General features: G+C 42.2%; 1 protein-coding gene across 1 annotated transcript in view; it reads right to left on the bottom strand.

Annotated features, from left to right (window-relative positions):
* The window catches only part of LOC111172471 (1-phosphatidylinositol 4,5-bisphosphate phosphodiesterase epsilon-1), a 235,099-nt gene that overhangs the window by 150,939 nt on the left and 66,803 nt on the right, over positions 1-17,357 (bottom strand). The window contains 1 exon segment of the mRNA XM_089897359.1: positions 9,365-9,653. Within this exon segment, the coding sequence (XP_089753485.1) occupies positions 9,365-9,653 (289 nt within the window).

Raw genomic sequence — 17,357 nt, 5'->3', positions numbered from 1 at the left:
CCCTCCCACCCTCCCTATCCCACCCCTCTAGGTGGTCACAAAGCACCGAGCTGATCTCCCTGTGCTATGCGGCTGCTTCTCACTAGCTATCTATTTTACGTTTGGTAGTGTATGTATGTCCATGTCACTCTCTCACTTTGTCCCAGCTTACCCTTCCCCCTCCCCATATCCTCAAGTCCATTCTCTAGTAGGTCTGCATCTTTATTCCCGTCTTGCCCCTAGGTTCTTCATGACCATTTTTTTTTTTTTAGATTCCATATATATGTGTTAGCATACGGTATTTGTTTTCCTCTTTCTGACTTACTTCATTCTGTATGACAGTCTCTAGGTCCATCCACCTCACTACAAATAACTCAGTTTCGTTCCTTTTTATGGCTGAGTAATATTCCATTGTATATATGTGCCACATCTTCTTTATCCACTCATCTGTTGATGGACACTTAGGTTGCTTCCATGTCCTGGCTACTGTAAATAGAGCTGCAGTGAACATTGTGGTACATGACTCCTTTTGAATTATGGTTTTCTCAGGGTATATGCCCAGTAGTGGGATTGCTGGGTCGTATGGTAGTTCTATTTTTAGTTATTTAAGGAACCTCCATACTGTTTTCCACAGTGGCTGCATCCAGTTCACATTCCCACCAACAGTAATGCGGCGATTTCTTATTCCAGTTTGTTTTGGGAAAACATTTGCTTACTGACGTTGAAAAGTCACCTTTTAGGACTTTTTGATTTAAAACAGTTATGAATTCAGTTTTATACGTGGTGTGCAAGCTTTGGGAGGAAGGCTTGGAATCCGGTTGCTGTTGTTTCTTTGGGTATAGAGTTTCAAGTAACTATCTTGCAAATGAATTTCAGGAATATGGCCCACTCTGAGTTTCTGTAACTAGGACTTGACATTTTTATGATCAGCTCAAACAGAAGAACTCCAAGTGACTGGCTGGGGTTGCTGTCCTCACCAACCATCTTTCTGAATTCAATGTTAGGATTTAACCAACCCTTAATTTCTTGATTTCTTAAAGCGATGGGAAGGATGGATGGGCATATGATCCGATAATTCTATTAATTTTTGCCATTAGTAACACGATGGAAGGATTTGAAATTATTTTTTTAAAGATAAATTCATGGTCATCTTAAACCTAACTCCGTTTATCCCCACTGCACCCATTCAGTCTCCACATTCTATTAATTCTACTTCTTACTTACTCTCTGGTGCTTCCCAAGGATCTGGACTCTTTGGTACAGTGAACAGTCTGTGCGCTGCACAGAAGTCCTTACCCGAGTGGAGGGGAGGCCCGAGGGCCAGCCCGCATGCTGTGCACTAAATGACATGTGTGGGTATGAGGCTGCATCACCCTGCACAGAGTGACGAGGGAGCCTCTTCGTAATTTTTACCCATTACTAAATGTGCCAGCAGCACCCTACCTTGCCTTAGCAACAGCCTCCTAGTTCTCACTGCTCCTTCCTTCCATCCACCTTCCACACCAAACATACTCACCTGAAGTATCAGAGACCCTAATTCGGTAGGTTTGGGGGTGAAGCCCAGAAAGCTATGGACACTCAGGCTGGGCAATTCCGATGCAGGTGGGCTAAGGGTGACACTCTGAGCAGCCCCACCCGACACTGCAGCCAGATGGATCTTTCTAAAAACACAGTCTGCTCACATCACACACTTCCTTAGAACCCTTCAGTGTCTCTCATTACTTACAAGGTAACAGCCAAGCTCTTTATCATAAAATACAATCCCATGAAGATGTATTTTCTCCCCCCAGCCCAGCTCATGCCTTCCTACTTACTCCCTGCATGCCCCAAGATTTGGCCAGAACAGCCTGGTAGACCAGCAGTTCCTGAACACACCGTGCCTTTTCCTGTCTCATGCCTTTACACCTGGGTGCCCCATTCCCTCTGCCAGTTACCATCAGCTCCTCTGTCTGTCCCTGGCCCTCCCGGAGGAGTTTCCCTTATCAGTCAACACCCCAGGTTTCTATTCCAACCTAGAAGACCTCTCTCTTCACAAAGCCCAGCTGGGGTCCACTGCAGAAAAAACAGGAGATTGTGTTTTTAATGGGGTAGTAAGCTAGGAGTGAATGGGCTGATACAGTTAGGGGGGCTCTGCACCCCCAGAGGCAACAGTGTCTGAGGAGGAGGGGAGAGGAGTTCAGACAGGGAGCAAGAAAGATCCCAGAGATAACTCTGCAACCATTCCAGCACCTTGCACTGACAGTAGCTTTTGAGACACTGAATATAGCTTTTGTTCCTGCTTGGAAACTTCCTGAATGTATTTGTATTTTCATTTTGTATGAGTCTGATATGTTAGTGCAAACTACAGGTAAATTAGTGTTTTCTTTCTTTGGTTCTAAAATGATCTCATTCAGTTAAGTGTTGCAAGGAGCAATGATTACATGTTCCTTGATTCTGTGAACACATGTGCCACTGGAATCCACGAAGGTTTACGGACTGTCTGTTCTGTGCCCGGTCCTGTGCCAGGCAAGGTGTTTGTGGGAGAGGAGGATGGGGCCGAACAACTAAAACAAAGCGGAAATGGACAGTGCCATTGGAGAGCTGCAAACATGTCTCCCGCACGGCTGTGAGCACAGGCCTTGGAGAAGCTTGACCTGGGTTGGCTGCACACACTTACTATCTGGGTGACCTTGGGCAAGTCACTTAACCTCTATGAGCTTCAGTTTCCAGGTGCTAATATTTCTTCCTAACAGGATTGTCAAAAAGACTGTCTTAATTTCTTAGTGCTGTCGTAACAAAATACCACCACTGGGATGGTTTAAAACAATGCAACTTTATTCTCAGTTCTAGAGGCTAGAAGTCCAAAAGCAAAGTGTTGGCAGGGCCATGCTCCCCCTTGGACTCTGGTCAGAATCTTTCCAGCCTCTTCCTAGCTGCCGGTGGTGGCCGGCAGTCCTTAGCATTCCTTGGTTTGCAGGTGCATCACTCCAATCTCTGCCTCTATAATCACATGGGTGTTCATCCCAGAATGGTCTGTCTTCATCTCTTCTTTGGATAAAGGAGACCAGTCACTGGGTTTAGGGCCGATTCTAACTGAAAGTGACCTCATCTTAACTCGATTACATCTGTAAAGATCTTATTTTCAAATAAAGTCCCATCTGTAGGAACTGGGGTTTGAACTTCAACATATTTCTTTCAAGGGACACAAGTCAACCCACAATAAGGACTAAATGAAATAATGCAGATGAAGGGCTTGGTGCATTGCCTGAATCAACAGGCTGTCTGGTTTCAAGTGCTGACTCTATCACGGACTATCTGTGTACACCTAGGCAAGTTTCTTCATGTCTCTGGGTCTCCGTTTCCTCATTTAGTAGACAGTACCTCCCTCATTGGACCATTGAATTGTCAATGAAATCGCACGTATAAAGCATTCAGAGTAATACCTGGCACCAAGCAAGAACTAAAAAATGTTCACAACTATTACTATAATTCTAATTTTAATCCTCCCCTCTACCCAACTTTCTCTTTACAGATGGAAGAGTTTAAAATTTCAGAGAGGGGCTTCCCTGGTGGCGCAGTGGTTAAGAATCGCCTGCCAATGGAGGGGACATGGGTTCAAGACCTGGTCTGGGAATATCCCACATGCCGCTGGAGCAACTAAGCCCGTGGCGCCACAACTACTGAGCCTGCGCTCTAGAGCCCGTGAGCCACAACTACTGAGCCCATGAACCACAACTGCTGAAACCTGCGTGCCGAGAGTCTGTGCTCCATAACAGGAGAAGCCACCACAATGAGAAGCCCGCAACGAAGAGAAGCCCCCGCTTGCCGCAACTAGAGAAAGCCCGCGCACAGCAACAAAGACCCAACTCAGCCAATAAATTAATTAATTAAAAATAAATAAAATAAAAATTCAGAGATATCAGTAATGGGGATGTCATCTTGAAAGAATTAAAAAATAAATGTAATTCCTCTGCTTCACCCTCCTTCTCCCCCAAAAGACACACAATTGTTTTGACTCAAGAAGCATCATGTCTCCAGTAATATCTGAGGTAGGTAACGTCGCTCTTCACTGGAGCTTTGGAGAAGCTCCCCCTGGTTATAAGCATGGGTGTGGAGTCACACTCCTCAGTCACACCTGAGCATGTTTAGGTACATCTCGACATGGAGTCACACTCCTGGATGATACCTGGCCACCTGTGTCCCAAGGCAGAGGGCTTTTGTCTTGTGCCTACCAAACTTCCCAGCCCAGTGAGCTACAGACCCCACCATCAACTGACTAGCCTTGCACTTTACGAATCTCTTGAGGGTAGTAAGGGCTACCTCAGTAGACCTGAAACCTAATATTACATCTTCTCTGGAGTGAGAAATATTATTTTACAAGTTGAAGGCTTCCAGATGTGATCTTTCACATTCTTCCCAGAGGTGACACAGCCCTAGGCCATAGTGGGCAGTGAATGAACACTTTTTAGTTGATTAACTGGCACAAAAACATACACCAAGTTACATTAAAGCATGCTTTAACATCAATGAAATAATTTCAAGGTCACAAAACTAGTAAGTCAGAGGGTTTCTTTAAATACACTTAAATCTTGGAATTAGAACTATGGATATGCCTTCCCTTTCCTGGTGGGCATGTAAAGGGTAATTGTTTTGATTATGAGGAAGTCAACCAGGACAGCCTTAATAAACTAAATTATTTATGAGGTACAAGCACATAGTTCAAATGTGTGTGTGTGTATTCCTATTAGGACGTCTTATTTTTATACTCAAAGGCATTTACTTTAGAAGAAGATACAAATAGAACATACTTATTGCAGTAGAAGAAAATAAGTTGAAAATTTATTAGACCTTTCTATCAGAAACAGAGTATCCCCCATTTTCAAATAAGAATATTACATTTGTAGGGCAGTTTTTGTTTTCATATTGATATTCTATTTATAGTCTATATATGATGGATAACTTTATTTATTAATAGCTATTCTATACATACACATACCCAAACTGGTTAAAAATGAGCACTGTCTACTACATAATTTAAATATGGGTAACTATGCTTTGTCCTGGTAATACATAAATATTTAATCCTTTAATTTACAGACTTACTTAGGAACAATTTGAGAAGGAAAAATTGAGTTTAATGTACTAAATTTATTATATTGGCTGATACAATATGCACATTTGAAAACATTTAGCCTCCTTATATTGAAAAGTCCTCCCCTTGTCACTACGTTTTTTACTTTTTCTATTTCAGTGCTTTACATTACTATCAATTATCTTATTCTTTTCTCTCACTTTTTACTTTATTGTGATTTTGTAATTTTTAGTAGGGAGTACAATGGAAAAAAAGAAACAACAGCAGGTGGATTTAGAAAATGTATTCCTGATTATTGAACTTAATAATTCTTTTGGCTGCCACTGCTATACAGAGTTGGTCCTGGGATTCTAACAAGGTTAATGGGAAGGAAGAGAAGGGGAACCAGATGGGAAGTAGAAAGATCTTGATTGTACTCAACTAGTGGAAGTCCCTGACAGTCCTTACACAGTCCCTGGTGTAAGCTCTCCATTTTCCATTTTGACACAGTACATCCTTGTAATCAAGGGCATACCCTTGCTTTTCGATGCTTCATATCAGAAAATGTTTCTCATTATTTGGCAAACTTTCCACTTAGTAGATGGACCATCCTCATTGGTCCTGCAGGCAGAAAACCAGGAATGTACTGACTGTTGGCTGTTTTTCTAGAGCCACCTGTACCACTGGAGGTGTGCAAGCTGATGGAGATTTCAGAGAGTTAGCAGAATCCTGTAGACTGTGGTAAAGCTGCAAGGCTGCAGAACTCTGACTAATCAACACTTAAGTTACCGATTCCTGACTTGTGAATGCCCTGTGAATAATGAAGAACGGGTTGCACATTTTCTCCCCCTATTCTCACCTACTGTAGGCGGTTCCAACCCTCATCTTGTAATCATAACCACTTCCAGGAGACAAGTTGACTTGGGGCACCTGCAGGTCACGTGAAAAGCTGTCTTCATATTTCCTTTTCTTTTTTGGTTCTTTCTAACATCTTAATGGACCTGGCACCAAAGACCTACAGAACATGTTCCTCCTCCTTTTTAAATTCTTCAATTCTTTTGTGTGTGTGTGTGTATGTGGTAAAACACATATAACAGAAACTTCAGCATCCTTACCATTTTTAATATAGTTGAGTGGTAATGAGTGCATTCATAATGTTATGCCACCATCACCAGCATCCATCTCCAGAACTCTTTTCACCTTGCAAAATGGAAACTCTGTACCCATTAACCGCAACTCCCCACCCATACCCACCCCACACCAGCCCCTGGCAACCACAGTTCTACTCTGTCTCTATGATTTTGATTACTCTAAGTGCCCCATATAAAAGGAATCATACAGCATTTGTCTTTTGCCCTCCTCCTTTTTTTCTACCTTTTCCAACTCCATTTAATCCACTTCAAACGTGATCTCTCTCATGGAAGAAGTCATTCTTTTTGACCCTCTTTCTTATCCTTTCCCCCTGGGAAAAAAATTATAAACCCTGCCCTGCCCTCCTTTCCCCTTCTTCATTCCATTTATAAGTCTCTCATTAAAAGAAAAGAAATAAAACTTACTGGGATAATAATTTTCTGAATCTTTCATGTTAGATATGAGTTTCAAAAGATAATTAACCATAACAACAGAACTACAGATGCCAACATCTAAAATCTCTGAAATGGCCCAAAGTTCTTTACAAAAGCTCCATAAAAGTTTCAATTTAACTCTACTCATCTTAATTAAAATTATTTCCCCTCAACAAGAAATGTCTTTTAACTCACTTGTATTGCTTTTCCTGGAGGCTGATTCTCAGTATTCTAATAATTGTGTTTTTCTCTTTGTTCCATGGGAAGTGTGTAGATTTCAGCTGTGTTATGGGTTAAAGTGGTTTTTGAGGACTAGAGTCTGGGAACCAAATCACAACGTTTAATACTGCTTCTCCAGGAGGGCATTCTAAGTTCCACACAGCTCCTGAGAAATGAACTTCTGGAACACAAGTCATTTATAAACTGGGGACTGAGTATGTTACACACTTTCCACAGATTTTCATTGGTGACAGACAGCTGAAAGTTCTCGGCCTACTCAATGCCACAGGACACACAGTGAACAATAAAACAAGCAGAAAAGCACTGCACAGCAGCCAAGCATATCCTCTAGACCCCCTGCTGGAGTATACGACCAACAGAGCTCAAGACTCAACTAGTCAGTATGCTGAACCTACAGGTTCCATAAACACTCCATGACTTTGAACAGCCATGTGTGGGTTTTTTTTTTGACACATTATCTCTCACCGCATGTTAAAGAAATGTATGTTTCACTGTGGCACATACAGACTTTGAAAACCCCAGGGGAGTGGGCACTGAAGTTGAAAAAGGTTTCCAAGAGAGCAAGTCAGAGCTATAGAAATTAGCTTGGAGCTGAAGCCAACTGGCTAATCGTATTATTCAGCAGAAGCTACTAACAGAGGGATATCAGAAGCCATTAAAGAGCTGCAAAACAGAAAGTAAAAGAAACTCCCAACTCTTGCATAAAACCCCCATTTAAAGATAACATATTAGCTGATGATCCAACGAGTCTCAGAGATGGAAATGCTGATAGGAGTTCTGATCTGAATACAGACAGGCAAAGAGCAATTGAGATCAAGTTATTATCAGGGCAACAGACACCTTAACCAGTGGCCTCCTTTTTTCTCCCCAAAGGTCTGTGTAAGACTGGAGGCAGCCTGCCTTGGTTGGGGAGCCTGGAGATCTGCCCTTTTGCAATTAATGGGGAAGAAACAAAGTGGCTTTTATTGACTTCTGTTTGTTTGCGGCCAAGCCATTTGTCACATGGAACATTAACTCTGTCTCCAAACTCTTTGAACGCTTAGAGCCACTTCCACATTATTTGGCATTTAACTCTCTGCAGTCTGTTCTTTGAACACTTGCTGCATGCAAATGTGGCCTCCTCATTAGGGTCATAAACAACCTAAAGGGGAGTAAATTCACTTGTACTTTATTAGGATCTCCCATAACACCTACACACTGCTGGGCACAGAGTGGGTATCTGATCAACACAGCTTGATTAACTCACAGGATAAGGTCCTCACACAGAGTCACAAGCACTGAAGCAATGCCAACTCTACATGCTAATCTCAGCCCAAATTCCCAGGAAGAGCACTGATGGAGAATGTAAGCTGGGCAGTTACCAGGAGCCGCATTAGAGTAGGGAAATCTTGAATCCTATGTACAGGGGAAACTGCCTACTACCTAGAGACTGCAAGTTCCTTGAGGGCAGGGGCTATGCTTTGTTCCCTACCCAGCACCTAGTAGGGGCTCAAAAAACATATGCTGAATGAATGAAACACATATGAAACCAAGTGTCTCCTCTTTAGTCTCTTGGATTAGTTGTCCCACATTTTGTGTTTTTCTTCATTCATTCTTTATAACCAATCCACAAAAGTGAAGGTGACTCTAGAAAACAAATCAACATGGCACCCACTCAGGTGTGAACCCCCTCTAGGGCTCGCCCAAGGGGTGTTGGGAGTGGGGAGGTTGAGGATCAAGGAGGGAGGCCATTGGCCTGATAATCGTAGGTCTGGGGCTTGCTGTGGAGGGACAAGAGCTGCTCTCCTTGAGAGAAGTGGCCGGATGTCAGATTGAGCTCTTGGCAGCCCCCAGGCAGTGGAATGCTGCTCTGCGTGGTCCCCGTCTGGCTGGCAGCTTCCTGCCAGGGAGGACTGCCAAGCGGGTGGTGACAGCTGTGCAGTGCACAAATCTCCAAGGTTCTTTGGTGCACTGCCATCTCTGACTTGCCTTTCTGCTACTTGTGGGAAGTAGCTGGGAAGTTCTGATCCCATTTTCCATTGGCTTTCATTTTTCAGCAGGACACCTATCTTATCTTTTAAGATGGGAGTCACTGGAAGATGGCCTTTAGCTCTGCTGGTCAACATGAACCTATTGATTCTGTGTAGAAACGAGAACTATATTCCACTCTGTTTTGAATGAAACGGTTGGTTTTCACTGTGGCCACGTGACTACACTTGTTTACAAGACTTTTTTACAATAATTGACATCTGTCATAGAATACCACTAGGAGAAACCACCTATCTGGATAACTTAGAAAAATTAAAGATAGCCTTTTAGCTATTTTTTAAAAAGAAATTTCAATATCTTAATGCTTATTATTTGGAATGTTTATACCTTAAGGGATTTTGATAGAGGACTACCTTTTTATATATTCTCTTAAGGCAGCTATCTTTTCTTAAAGTTGCTGATACGTGGACTCAATTTTCCATCAGAAGATGCAATAAATGTTAACTTAGATTCTTTTCTGCATTCAAAGATGAAAAGTTAAAAGTGAAATTTCAGACATTACCTTTCAGCATCATTCGTCCGGTGGATCCTCCAAAAGAACTGAGAAGGCTACTTCTTGCTCCTAAAGATGTGGTGGCTTCTAGCAGAGAGCCGGTGATGTACTGAGATATGGAAGTCCTTTGGAGGGTGGCACGATACTCACAAACAGTGTCTTGGACACATTGCTTTAAGCACGGACCAATGCTTATCCTTTCATGGGCTGCCTCGGAGGCTGGGAGCTTTGTGAAGAAATGGAGAAGAGATCTAATTGTCTCTTCTGTTTCTTCTCCCCTTCTCACTGCACTGTAGATCTGTGAATAGCACAAAGTACAGGAAGTATTAATCTAGTTTCTTAGAAAAGCAAATTAACTTGTTGACAAAATGCCAAGATGACTTATTAAGAAAGAAGGCTCAGTCGCTCTAAGTGCAAACACTCGTGAACACTGGACTCATGCATTAACCTGAACATTCTACAGACACCATTTATTTGGGAAAACTATGTGTAGTTATGAAATGAGCCATTCAAACAAACTTGCTATCAAACAGAGCACTTACAACTTGTACGAACCAAAAATATATTCAGCTCAAATTTCTTCTCCTCCTCAGCAGAATAAAGCTCATCTAGCGGGACAAGGGCAAACCTTTCCTTTTTGTCCTCCTGGATCCTCCTGAGTGACCCTCCCAGATCTATCTCCAAGGAACACTGCAGACTGATTCATGAGGAATCTTCCCTCCATGCTCAAAATGAAGTAAGGATGAGACGGTTAAGGGACAGGAGAACATCTACATTTCTCTCTCGGGCATAATCCTTCAATCTGTCACCTTGGATCAAAGTCTTTGAATACTTTTTCCATATCCAATGAGTTGACAGATCCTGCCTGCTTTTCCTCCTTCAGTCTTTCCTTCTGTCTCTGCCACTATCCTGATTTCCTCTTTCCCTCATCATCTGAATTCACCGAGAATTATCTCAAGGAGATTGGATTATTAGGACAGTCTCCCAGCCATAATTCCAATCCATTCCAATACAGTCGTTCAACAGGCATTTATATAGATCTGTTCTGCAAGAAGCACTGAGATAAAAGATGTGGGGCATGTACAAAGAGTAACACACCTCTTGTGCTACAGGACTTCACAATCTAATTTAGAAGATAAGACCTGAAAATTATGAGGTTTGACATTATTTCTGGGAGGTTTGGGGTTTTGTCAAGGTCTCTGGGAAGCCAGAGCCTTCTGGGTAGTGTATAAGCGACAGGGAAGACCGATAACATGGGGTGAGTTAATCCAGCTTTCTGATGGTGGAATAAAGGTTTACTGTATTGTGTTGTCTGCATCATGTCACTCTGAGCACCTTGCCTTGGTTGACTTGTCATTCATTCATTATATCAATGTTTATATACCAGTTATGTGTCAGACCTGGGTAAGTAAGACAGCTTCTCCCCTCAAAGAGTTCACAGTTTAATAAGGAAGGCAGATAAGCAAAAAGCTCATAGTAGGGTGGAAATTGAGGTCACCCCCTCTGTTGACACCAGTGAGTGGCCAGGGAAGGGAAGACCCTTGTATGCCCTCCAGACCCTGCATGCACCCTTGTGATGCTGCACACTCCAAATCTCACCTTAACTAGAGCCCTTGGGTACTCAAAATGACCCCTGTTGAGCTGTGCTGAGTCCTTATGAGACCCTAGAATGTACCCAGAATTCCCCCTGATATTCAAACTGTGCTGACACCCTAACTAGAGTTCTACTCGGCCTTCCTCTGCCTACTTGCTACTTGAAGGCAGACTGCAGATTCTTTAGCTTTAATTCTCTGTCATTAAATTTCTGGTGGCCAGTGTGGCCATAGAGATGGTGTGCTGGGACAGAAATAGCCCAGGTTGGGGGTCAGGTATATGGGATGCCTTGACCAGCCAGAGAGGATACTAATTGCCCCTTCTTAGAGATGGTGTGGGATTCACCCTGACGATACATATAAAGTGCTCAGTGTAGTGTCTAGAAATGGCACCCATTACTACTGAGCAAGAAGAGAACGGACTCTATCCTCAAGGATCAGCAGGTGGCCGTTTAACAACAGAGCACAGTTGATGAAATTCACTGTGACGGGGTTATACCCTTGCTCTTAGGTGCTGCTGGATAATATCCTCCTAACCTTATTTGGGTGTATTGTGAGGACAAATGGGGGTAGAGAGCTGCAGAGCTCAGGATGTGATTTTCTTCTCTCAGCTCCAAATCATACAGGCGATCCCCAACACACTAAGTCTCAAGACAGTCCTTCAGAAGTAAATGTTCTAAACATTCAGGGAAAAGAACCCACTGTGAGATTTGATAGCTAAAGGATTCAGAGGGAAAGAAGATTTGAGCTGTGCCTTGGAAGACAGGCATGGCTCTAATTGGGGCAGCTGGGGGAGGCAACTCACATGGTAAGTAAAGGTGAAGAGGCTGGAACAGTGAATGTGTCCTAAGACAGTGCGCAGAGCAGGTATTAAGAGCAGGGAGTGAGTGTAGGGAGATAACTGGGAAACTGGAAAGGTCAGTTGGCCTGATAAAGGAGAGCCTTGAATGTCAAGCAAAGAGGTTTAATCCATCAGAGGTGGGAAACCGTTCGCTCTTTTGCTTGTCTATTTGTTTGTTTTCAGCAGAGGAATGATCCTAAAAAGGTTTTATTTTACAAAGACTAACATGCTGTTGGTTCCTAGTTGCCAATGTGTTGACCCACTTTCTTTACTTGCCAAGCTGCTCTGTTGGCTCATTATGGCCACACTCATTACCCAATGTGTTCCAGATTCCATCCCATGCCTTCAGAGAGTCCCAATGTCTCATTCAGTCCCTTATCGATCTTTCCCAAAGTGTCTTCCTCAAATCATTAGACCTAGACGAACTGCATGAAATAAGGACTCCTTGATCATGGAAGTTTGAAAAACTCAGTATGTATTTCTACTTTTGAAGACTTACATTGCTTATTAAAATATTAACAACAATTAAAAGGGTCAGAGTAAAGAAATCTATTTTATTTTGCTTAACTGAATGTTTTGAGTATTTCTCATGTTATTTGACCATGGATTTTTGTTAAAGAACATAGCCTGCGAATGTAGCATTGTATGGAATAATTTGCTCTAATCTAATGGCCGTTTCTTATTCTCATGTCCTTGACCTCTGTGGAATCTCTGAAATAGACCATCACCCAGATTTCTCGAAGTCCTGCCTCTCTTATCATTTCAGTGCTCCATCTTTGCCTTATACTTATTTTTAAAAATTAATTAATTAATTTTTGGCTGCGTTGGGTCTTTGCTGCTGCACGGGCTTTCTCTAGTTGCGGTGAGCGGGGGCTACTCTCCATTGCGGTGCGTGGGCGTCTCATGGCGGTAGCCTCTCCTGTTGTGAAGCACAGACTCTAGGTGCGCGGGCTTCAGTAGTTGTGGCACGCAGGCTCAGTAGTTATGGTGCATGGGCCTAGCTGCTCCGCAGCATGTGGGATCTTCCTGGACCAGGGATCAAACCCGTGTCCCCCGCATTGGCAGGCGGATTCTTAACCACTGCACCACCAGGGAAGCCCCTGCCTTATTCTTATTAAAGGTTTCCTCCTCAGGCCCTTAGGACAGCTGTGATACAACAGAGAGATGCCAACAAGCGTCTAATGTAGAGGGTCAACAATTGGCTGGTGAACCGTGGGCCACGTTCACCCAAGGGACCTGCTTCATTTGATACACACCGTTTTAAAATCAGGAAAGTTTATATACACATCTGAAGTTAGAGCATCATCTGAAAAATGGAACAATCTGGCAACACTGAGCATTCCCATGAGTTCTCAGGTTAGTGTCAGTTCCCATCACTCTCTAGTGAGCACACCTGGCCAATTATCTGGTCACCATTAGTATATGTGTTTGTGACACTTGCTTTAATGGGATATCGATATGGAGGTAGATACATACAATAAACCTGTACTGAGCTCCTCCAATCTGTCCTCTGTGTGCTCTTGCCTGTGCTGGTTTCTGAGAATACAGAGAGAAAGCCATGGCCTCTACTCTTAAGGGCTGCTGCAGCTCACCTCCAACATATATAAATGTTATGTATATACTAAGTAATTGTTCAGCATTGCTATCAGCTGTTTCCAAGCCCTCAAACTTGTCTGAAGAAATAAGAGAGGAAGAGCTCCCAGAATAAAGCTCTGAGCTGCCATCACTACTGCTAACACCCCATCCACGAAGAATCAGAAAGATAGCTAAGGTTCTACCACCATCTGGACTAAAACATGTCATTCATATCGATACTGGATGAGCTGAATTCAAAGTGCTTGTTGGAAAAATGCTGAAATATGGATGAAGTGGTGGTAGATATGGCAGTGCTCAGGGTACATGTTAAAAATAGGCTATAACCTCTTATTAGATCATCCACTTAAAAAAAAGAAGCAATTGTGGAAAATCCCATATACATAGAATGGGAAGAGGAGGCAGTATAAAACAGTAATTATGAGTGTTGTTCTAGAGTGTTGGTTTGAGTCCTAGCTCCTCTGCTTCCCAGCTGTGTGACTTTGTATAATTTGCTTTCCCATTCTGTGCCTCAGTATGCTTTTCTCCAATAGGGGCATATAATAGTAGCTGCCCCATAAAGTTGTGGTAAGAATTACAAGCTTTTTAAAAAAAATTTATTTATTTTTGGCTGTGTTTGGTCTTGTTGCGGCGCACGGGCTTTCTCTAGTTGCTTCGAGCAGGGGCTGCTCTTTGTTCCGGTGCTTGGGCTTCTCACTGCGGTGGCTTCTCTTGTTGCAGAGCATGGGCTCTAGACCCATGGGCTTCAGTAGTTGTGGCTCGCGGGCGAGCATGGGCTCTAGGCCTGCGGGCTTCAGTAGTTGTGGCTCACGGGCTTAGCTGCTCTGTGGCATGTGGGATCTTCACGGACCAGGGCTCGAACCCATGTGTCCCCTGCATTGGCAGGCAGATTCTTAACCACTGTGCCACCAGGGAAGCCCCAAGAATTACAAGCTTTAATAAACAGAGTAACCTGATTGGAACAGCCACTTAGTAAATGCTCAACAGATATTGGTTTTTATGATGATGGCGATAAGGATGATTGTGGTAGACTAAAAAAATGGCCATAAATTATTTCTTTCATTAATTCCAGGCCAGTCTTGTGGTTTGCTTAACCAATGGGAATTTAGTAAACGTGTTGCAAGTGAAATCTTGTGTGTTGGAGCTTGCTCTCTCTTGCTGCTTTTGGGAATTCTGAGACAACTACCATGTGGAGAAGCCAGAGCTGGCTTGCTGGAGGATGAGAGACCACGGCCCAGTCACTCCTGTCACCCCTGTCACCTTTGCCAACAGCCTGCCAACAGGCAGACGCATAGTGAGTCCATCCTAGATCCTAGATCATCCAGGGGCTAGTCTGCCTGCCATCATAGATATATGAGAGAGTCTAGCAAAGATCAGTTCATCCAGACAAGGAGAACCACCCAGCCAATTCACAGAAACATGAGCTAAATAAATGATTGTTGTAAAGGTCACTATGTTTTGGGAGTGCCTTGTTACACAGCAAAAGTTAACTTACATAATGATGATATGTTGGGCACAATAATGAGTATTTCCTTGCATGAGATTTAAATCCACACACTAGCCCTATGAGACTGATTCATTTCGCAGATGGGGACAGTAAGCCTACAGAGGTGGAGAAACACAGTCAACTTTACACAGCTAATAAGAGGCTGAGCCAGGGTGGAAATCGTGTTTGTTCAACTCTGTAGTCCGGCTTTACCCATTGCATTAAACATGGTCACACCCAAAGCCCCAACAGTGGGATTCAAGAAAACATCATTATTTGGCAAGAGTTTTAAGTGATGTTAACATTGCCATTGCTATTGTTTTTATTCATGATAATTCCTTTCATGATCATCCTAAATTACTTTGGAAAACAGTCAAGTTATGACTAATGAATGATCAAATATGTTTCCTTTATATGGAGATTTATAGTTTTAAATTACAAGATAAAAAAATATAAACTTTATCTCACTCGATTAATGTGGTAACAGAAGGTGCTGAAAACTAGAGACACTACTGCCCTATATGGGTCAATATCCTTTTTGAGATAAAATCAACACGCCACAACAAGGCATCTAAATCTTGCTAAACAGATGTGTGTCCATCCATTCATTCAATAGTTGACTTATATTTATTGAACGTATACATTGTGCCAAGCCCAGTGACTTGGGGATCCAGCAGAGAGCAAAAAGAGCTTTATTTTAGTGGGGGAAGGCAGACAATAAACAAGTAGACCAAATAAGTTAATTAAAAATTGCAGACTATTTTAAACAGTCAAGATATATTTCGGATATGGACTCTACAGGACTTGCTGAAGTCATTGGGAATGAGGAAAGGAAAGGAGTCAAGGTTTTTATAGTTTGCCATTGTGGAGTTCTTAGAAATTATAAGATTTATACATATTTTTTAGATTCCACATATAAGTGATAACATACAGTATTTGTCTTTCTCTGTATGCATAGGGAATATAGCCAATATTTTGTAAAAACTTTAAATAGGGTACAATCTATAAAAATATTGAATCACTATGTTGTACACTTGAAACTAATATAAATATTGTAAATCAACCATACTTCAATAAAAAAAGATTTATATAGAGAGCTATAGATCAATGTTGCAAACAGTGCCCCTCATAGCACTTATGTTTAACCACCACTGTGAACTGTGAGTGGATCCTCTCCCTCAAATTATACTACTCCCATTATGGCAGGTGCTGTGTTTGAGCAGAATGACCTTGATGTTATGATGTTACTTGCAGAAAAGCAAGCGATACTTAGACAACACTCAAGAAAACATTTGAAGTTCCTTGTGACTCAAGAACCCAGCACTGGGACATGGAGTTCAAACCCAAAACATAATAAAACAAACATCCAAGGCTGAAGAGAGCTGGGTAATTCAGAAGGAGTGCACTGAAAGGCATGAAGCAGCCAGACACACTGTGTCCACAGCACTCACCCAGGAGGAAAGCTCCTTCCTCTATACAGCCAGAAAGGGCTTTGTCTTTACTTGACTTCTACTGGGGTCAAAGGGATACTTGACAAGGGGAGTCAATTTTGTACTTGTTCTGTTTCAAAAGCTATCTTTCTAGGGTCAGAGCTGTGGAAAATCATGATGTTCCAAAATCTGATGGCATATCTTCTGAAATCTTTCAGCAAGAAGGAGGCTTGTTACTTAGGTGTCCATTGACTCAATAATAATACTTGTAATCACTGCAACATTCATCGAGTGCTTAAAATGAAGCAGGCACTGAGCACTGAGATATGATTTCATTGAAACTCCAGAAGAGCTCTAGGAAGAGATCCTACTATTACCACCACATAAAAATAAGGAACTAATGTGCACACATCTGGGACTCTGCATCAGGACTCTCCATCTCTCAGCCAATGCTGCTAACCACCAAACCAAACAGAGAATCCTATACTACAATTGTCAAAGAAACCACTTTTGAGAGAGGGATAATTGTAGTAATGATCCTGCCACCTCTCTTTATTGTCTGTCTCCTCCCTCTAGAATGTCAGCTTCATATGGACTTTATTTCCTTTTTCATTGCTCTATCTCCAGGGTCTAGAAGTGTTTGGCATTATAGCTTCTCAATAAATAGTTCTTAATTGAATTAATGAATGTCTTATATATCTTCTCCAAGAAATTGGCTAGAATTCTCTAGGTTTTTGGGTCATGACTTTATTGGACTCATCTGAACCACAGGTGACATTGCATTGTCACCTGTATTTGCTGAACACCAGATACAGAAGTCACATGAAATGGCACCAGTTCTTTACAAAACACTCAGAATAGCTGTAGCCAGATAAGGATCTGATTGCTACTAACCAAACGTGATCTGTTCTGAGAAATTTACCAATAGTTTAATACTATTCCCTTATCATTTGCTGTTTGGCTTAGAGTTGAGTGTGTTTAATTAGATCTAGTCTCCATCCTGATTTTACATGAAAACGATGACTTGGAAGGATAATGGGGCTTAAAAAAAACAAGATAT

The sequence above is a fragment of the Delphinapterus leucas genome, chromosome 16 (assembly GCF_059928025.1).
Source record: "Delphinapterus leucas isolate spDelLeu-1000000601 "Yukka" chromosome 16, BTC_Dleu_Yukka2, whole genome shotgun sequence".
In the NCBI taxonomy this organism is placed as follows: Eukaryota; Metazoa; Chordata; class Mammalia; order Artiodactyla; family Monodontidae; genus Delphinapterus; species Delphinapterus leucas.
Note: the sequence above shows the minus strand (reverse complement) of the source record. Positions and strands in the feature narration are given on the sequence as shown.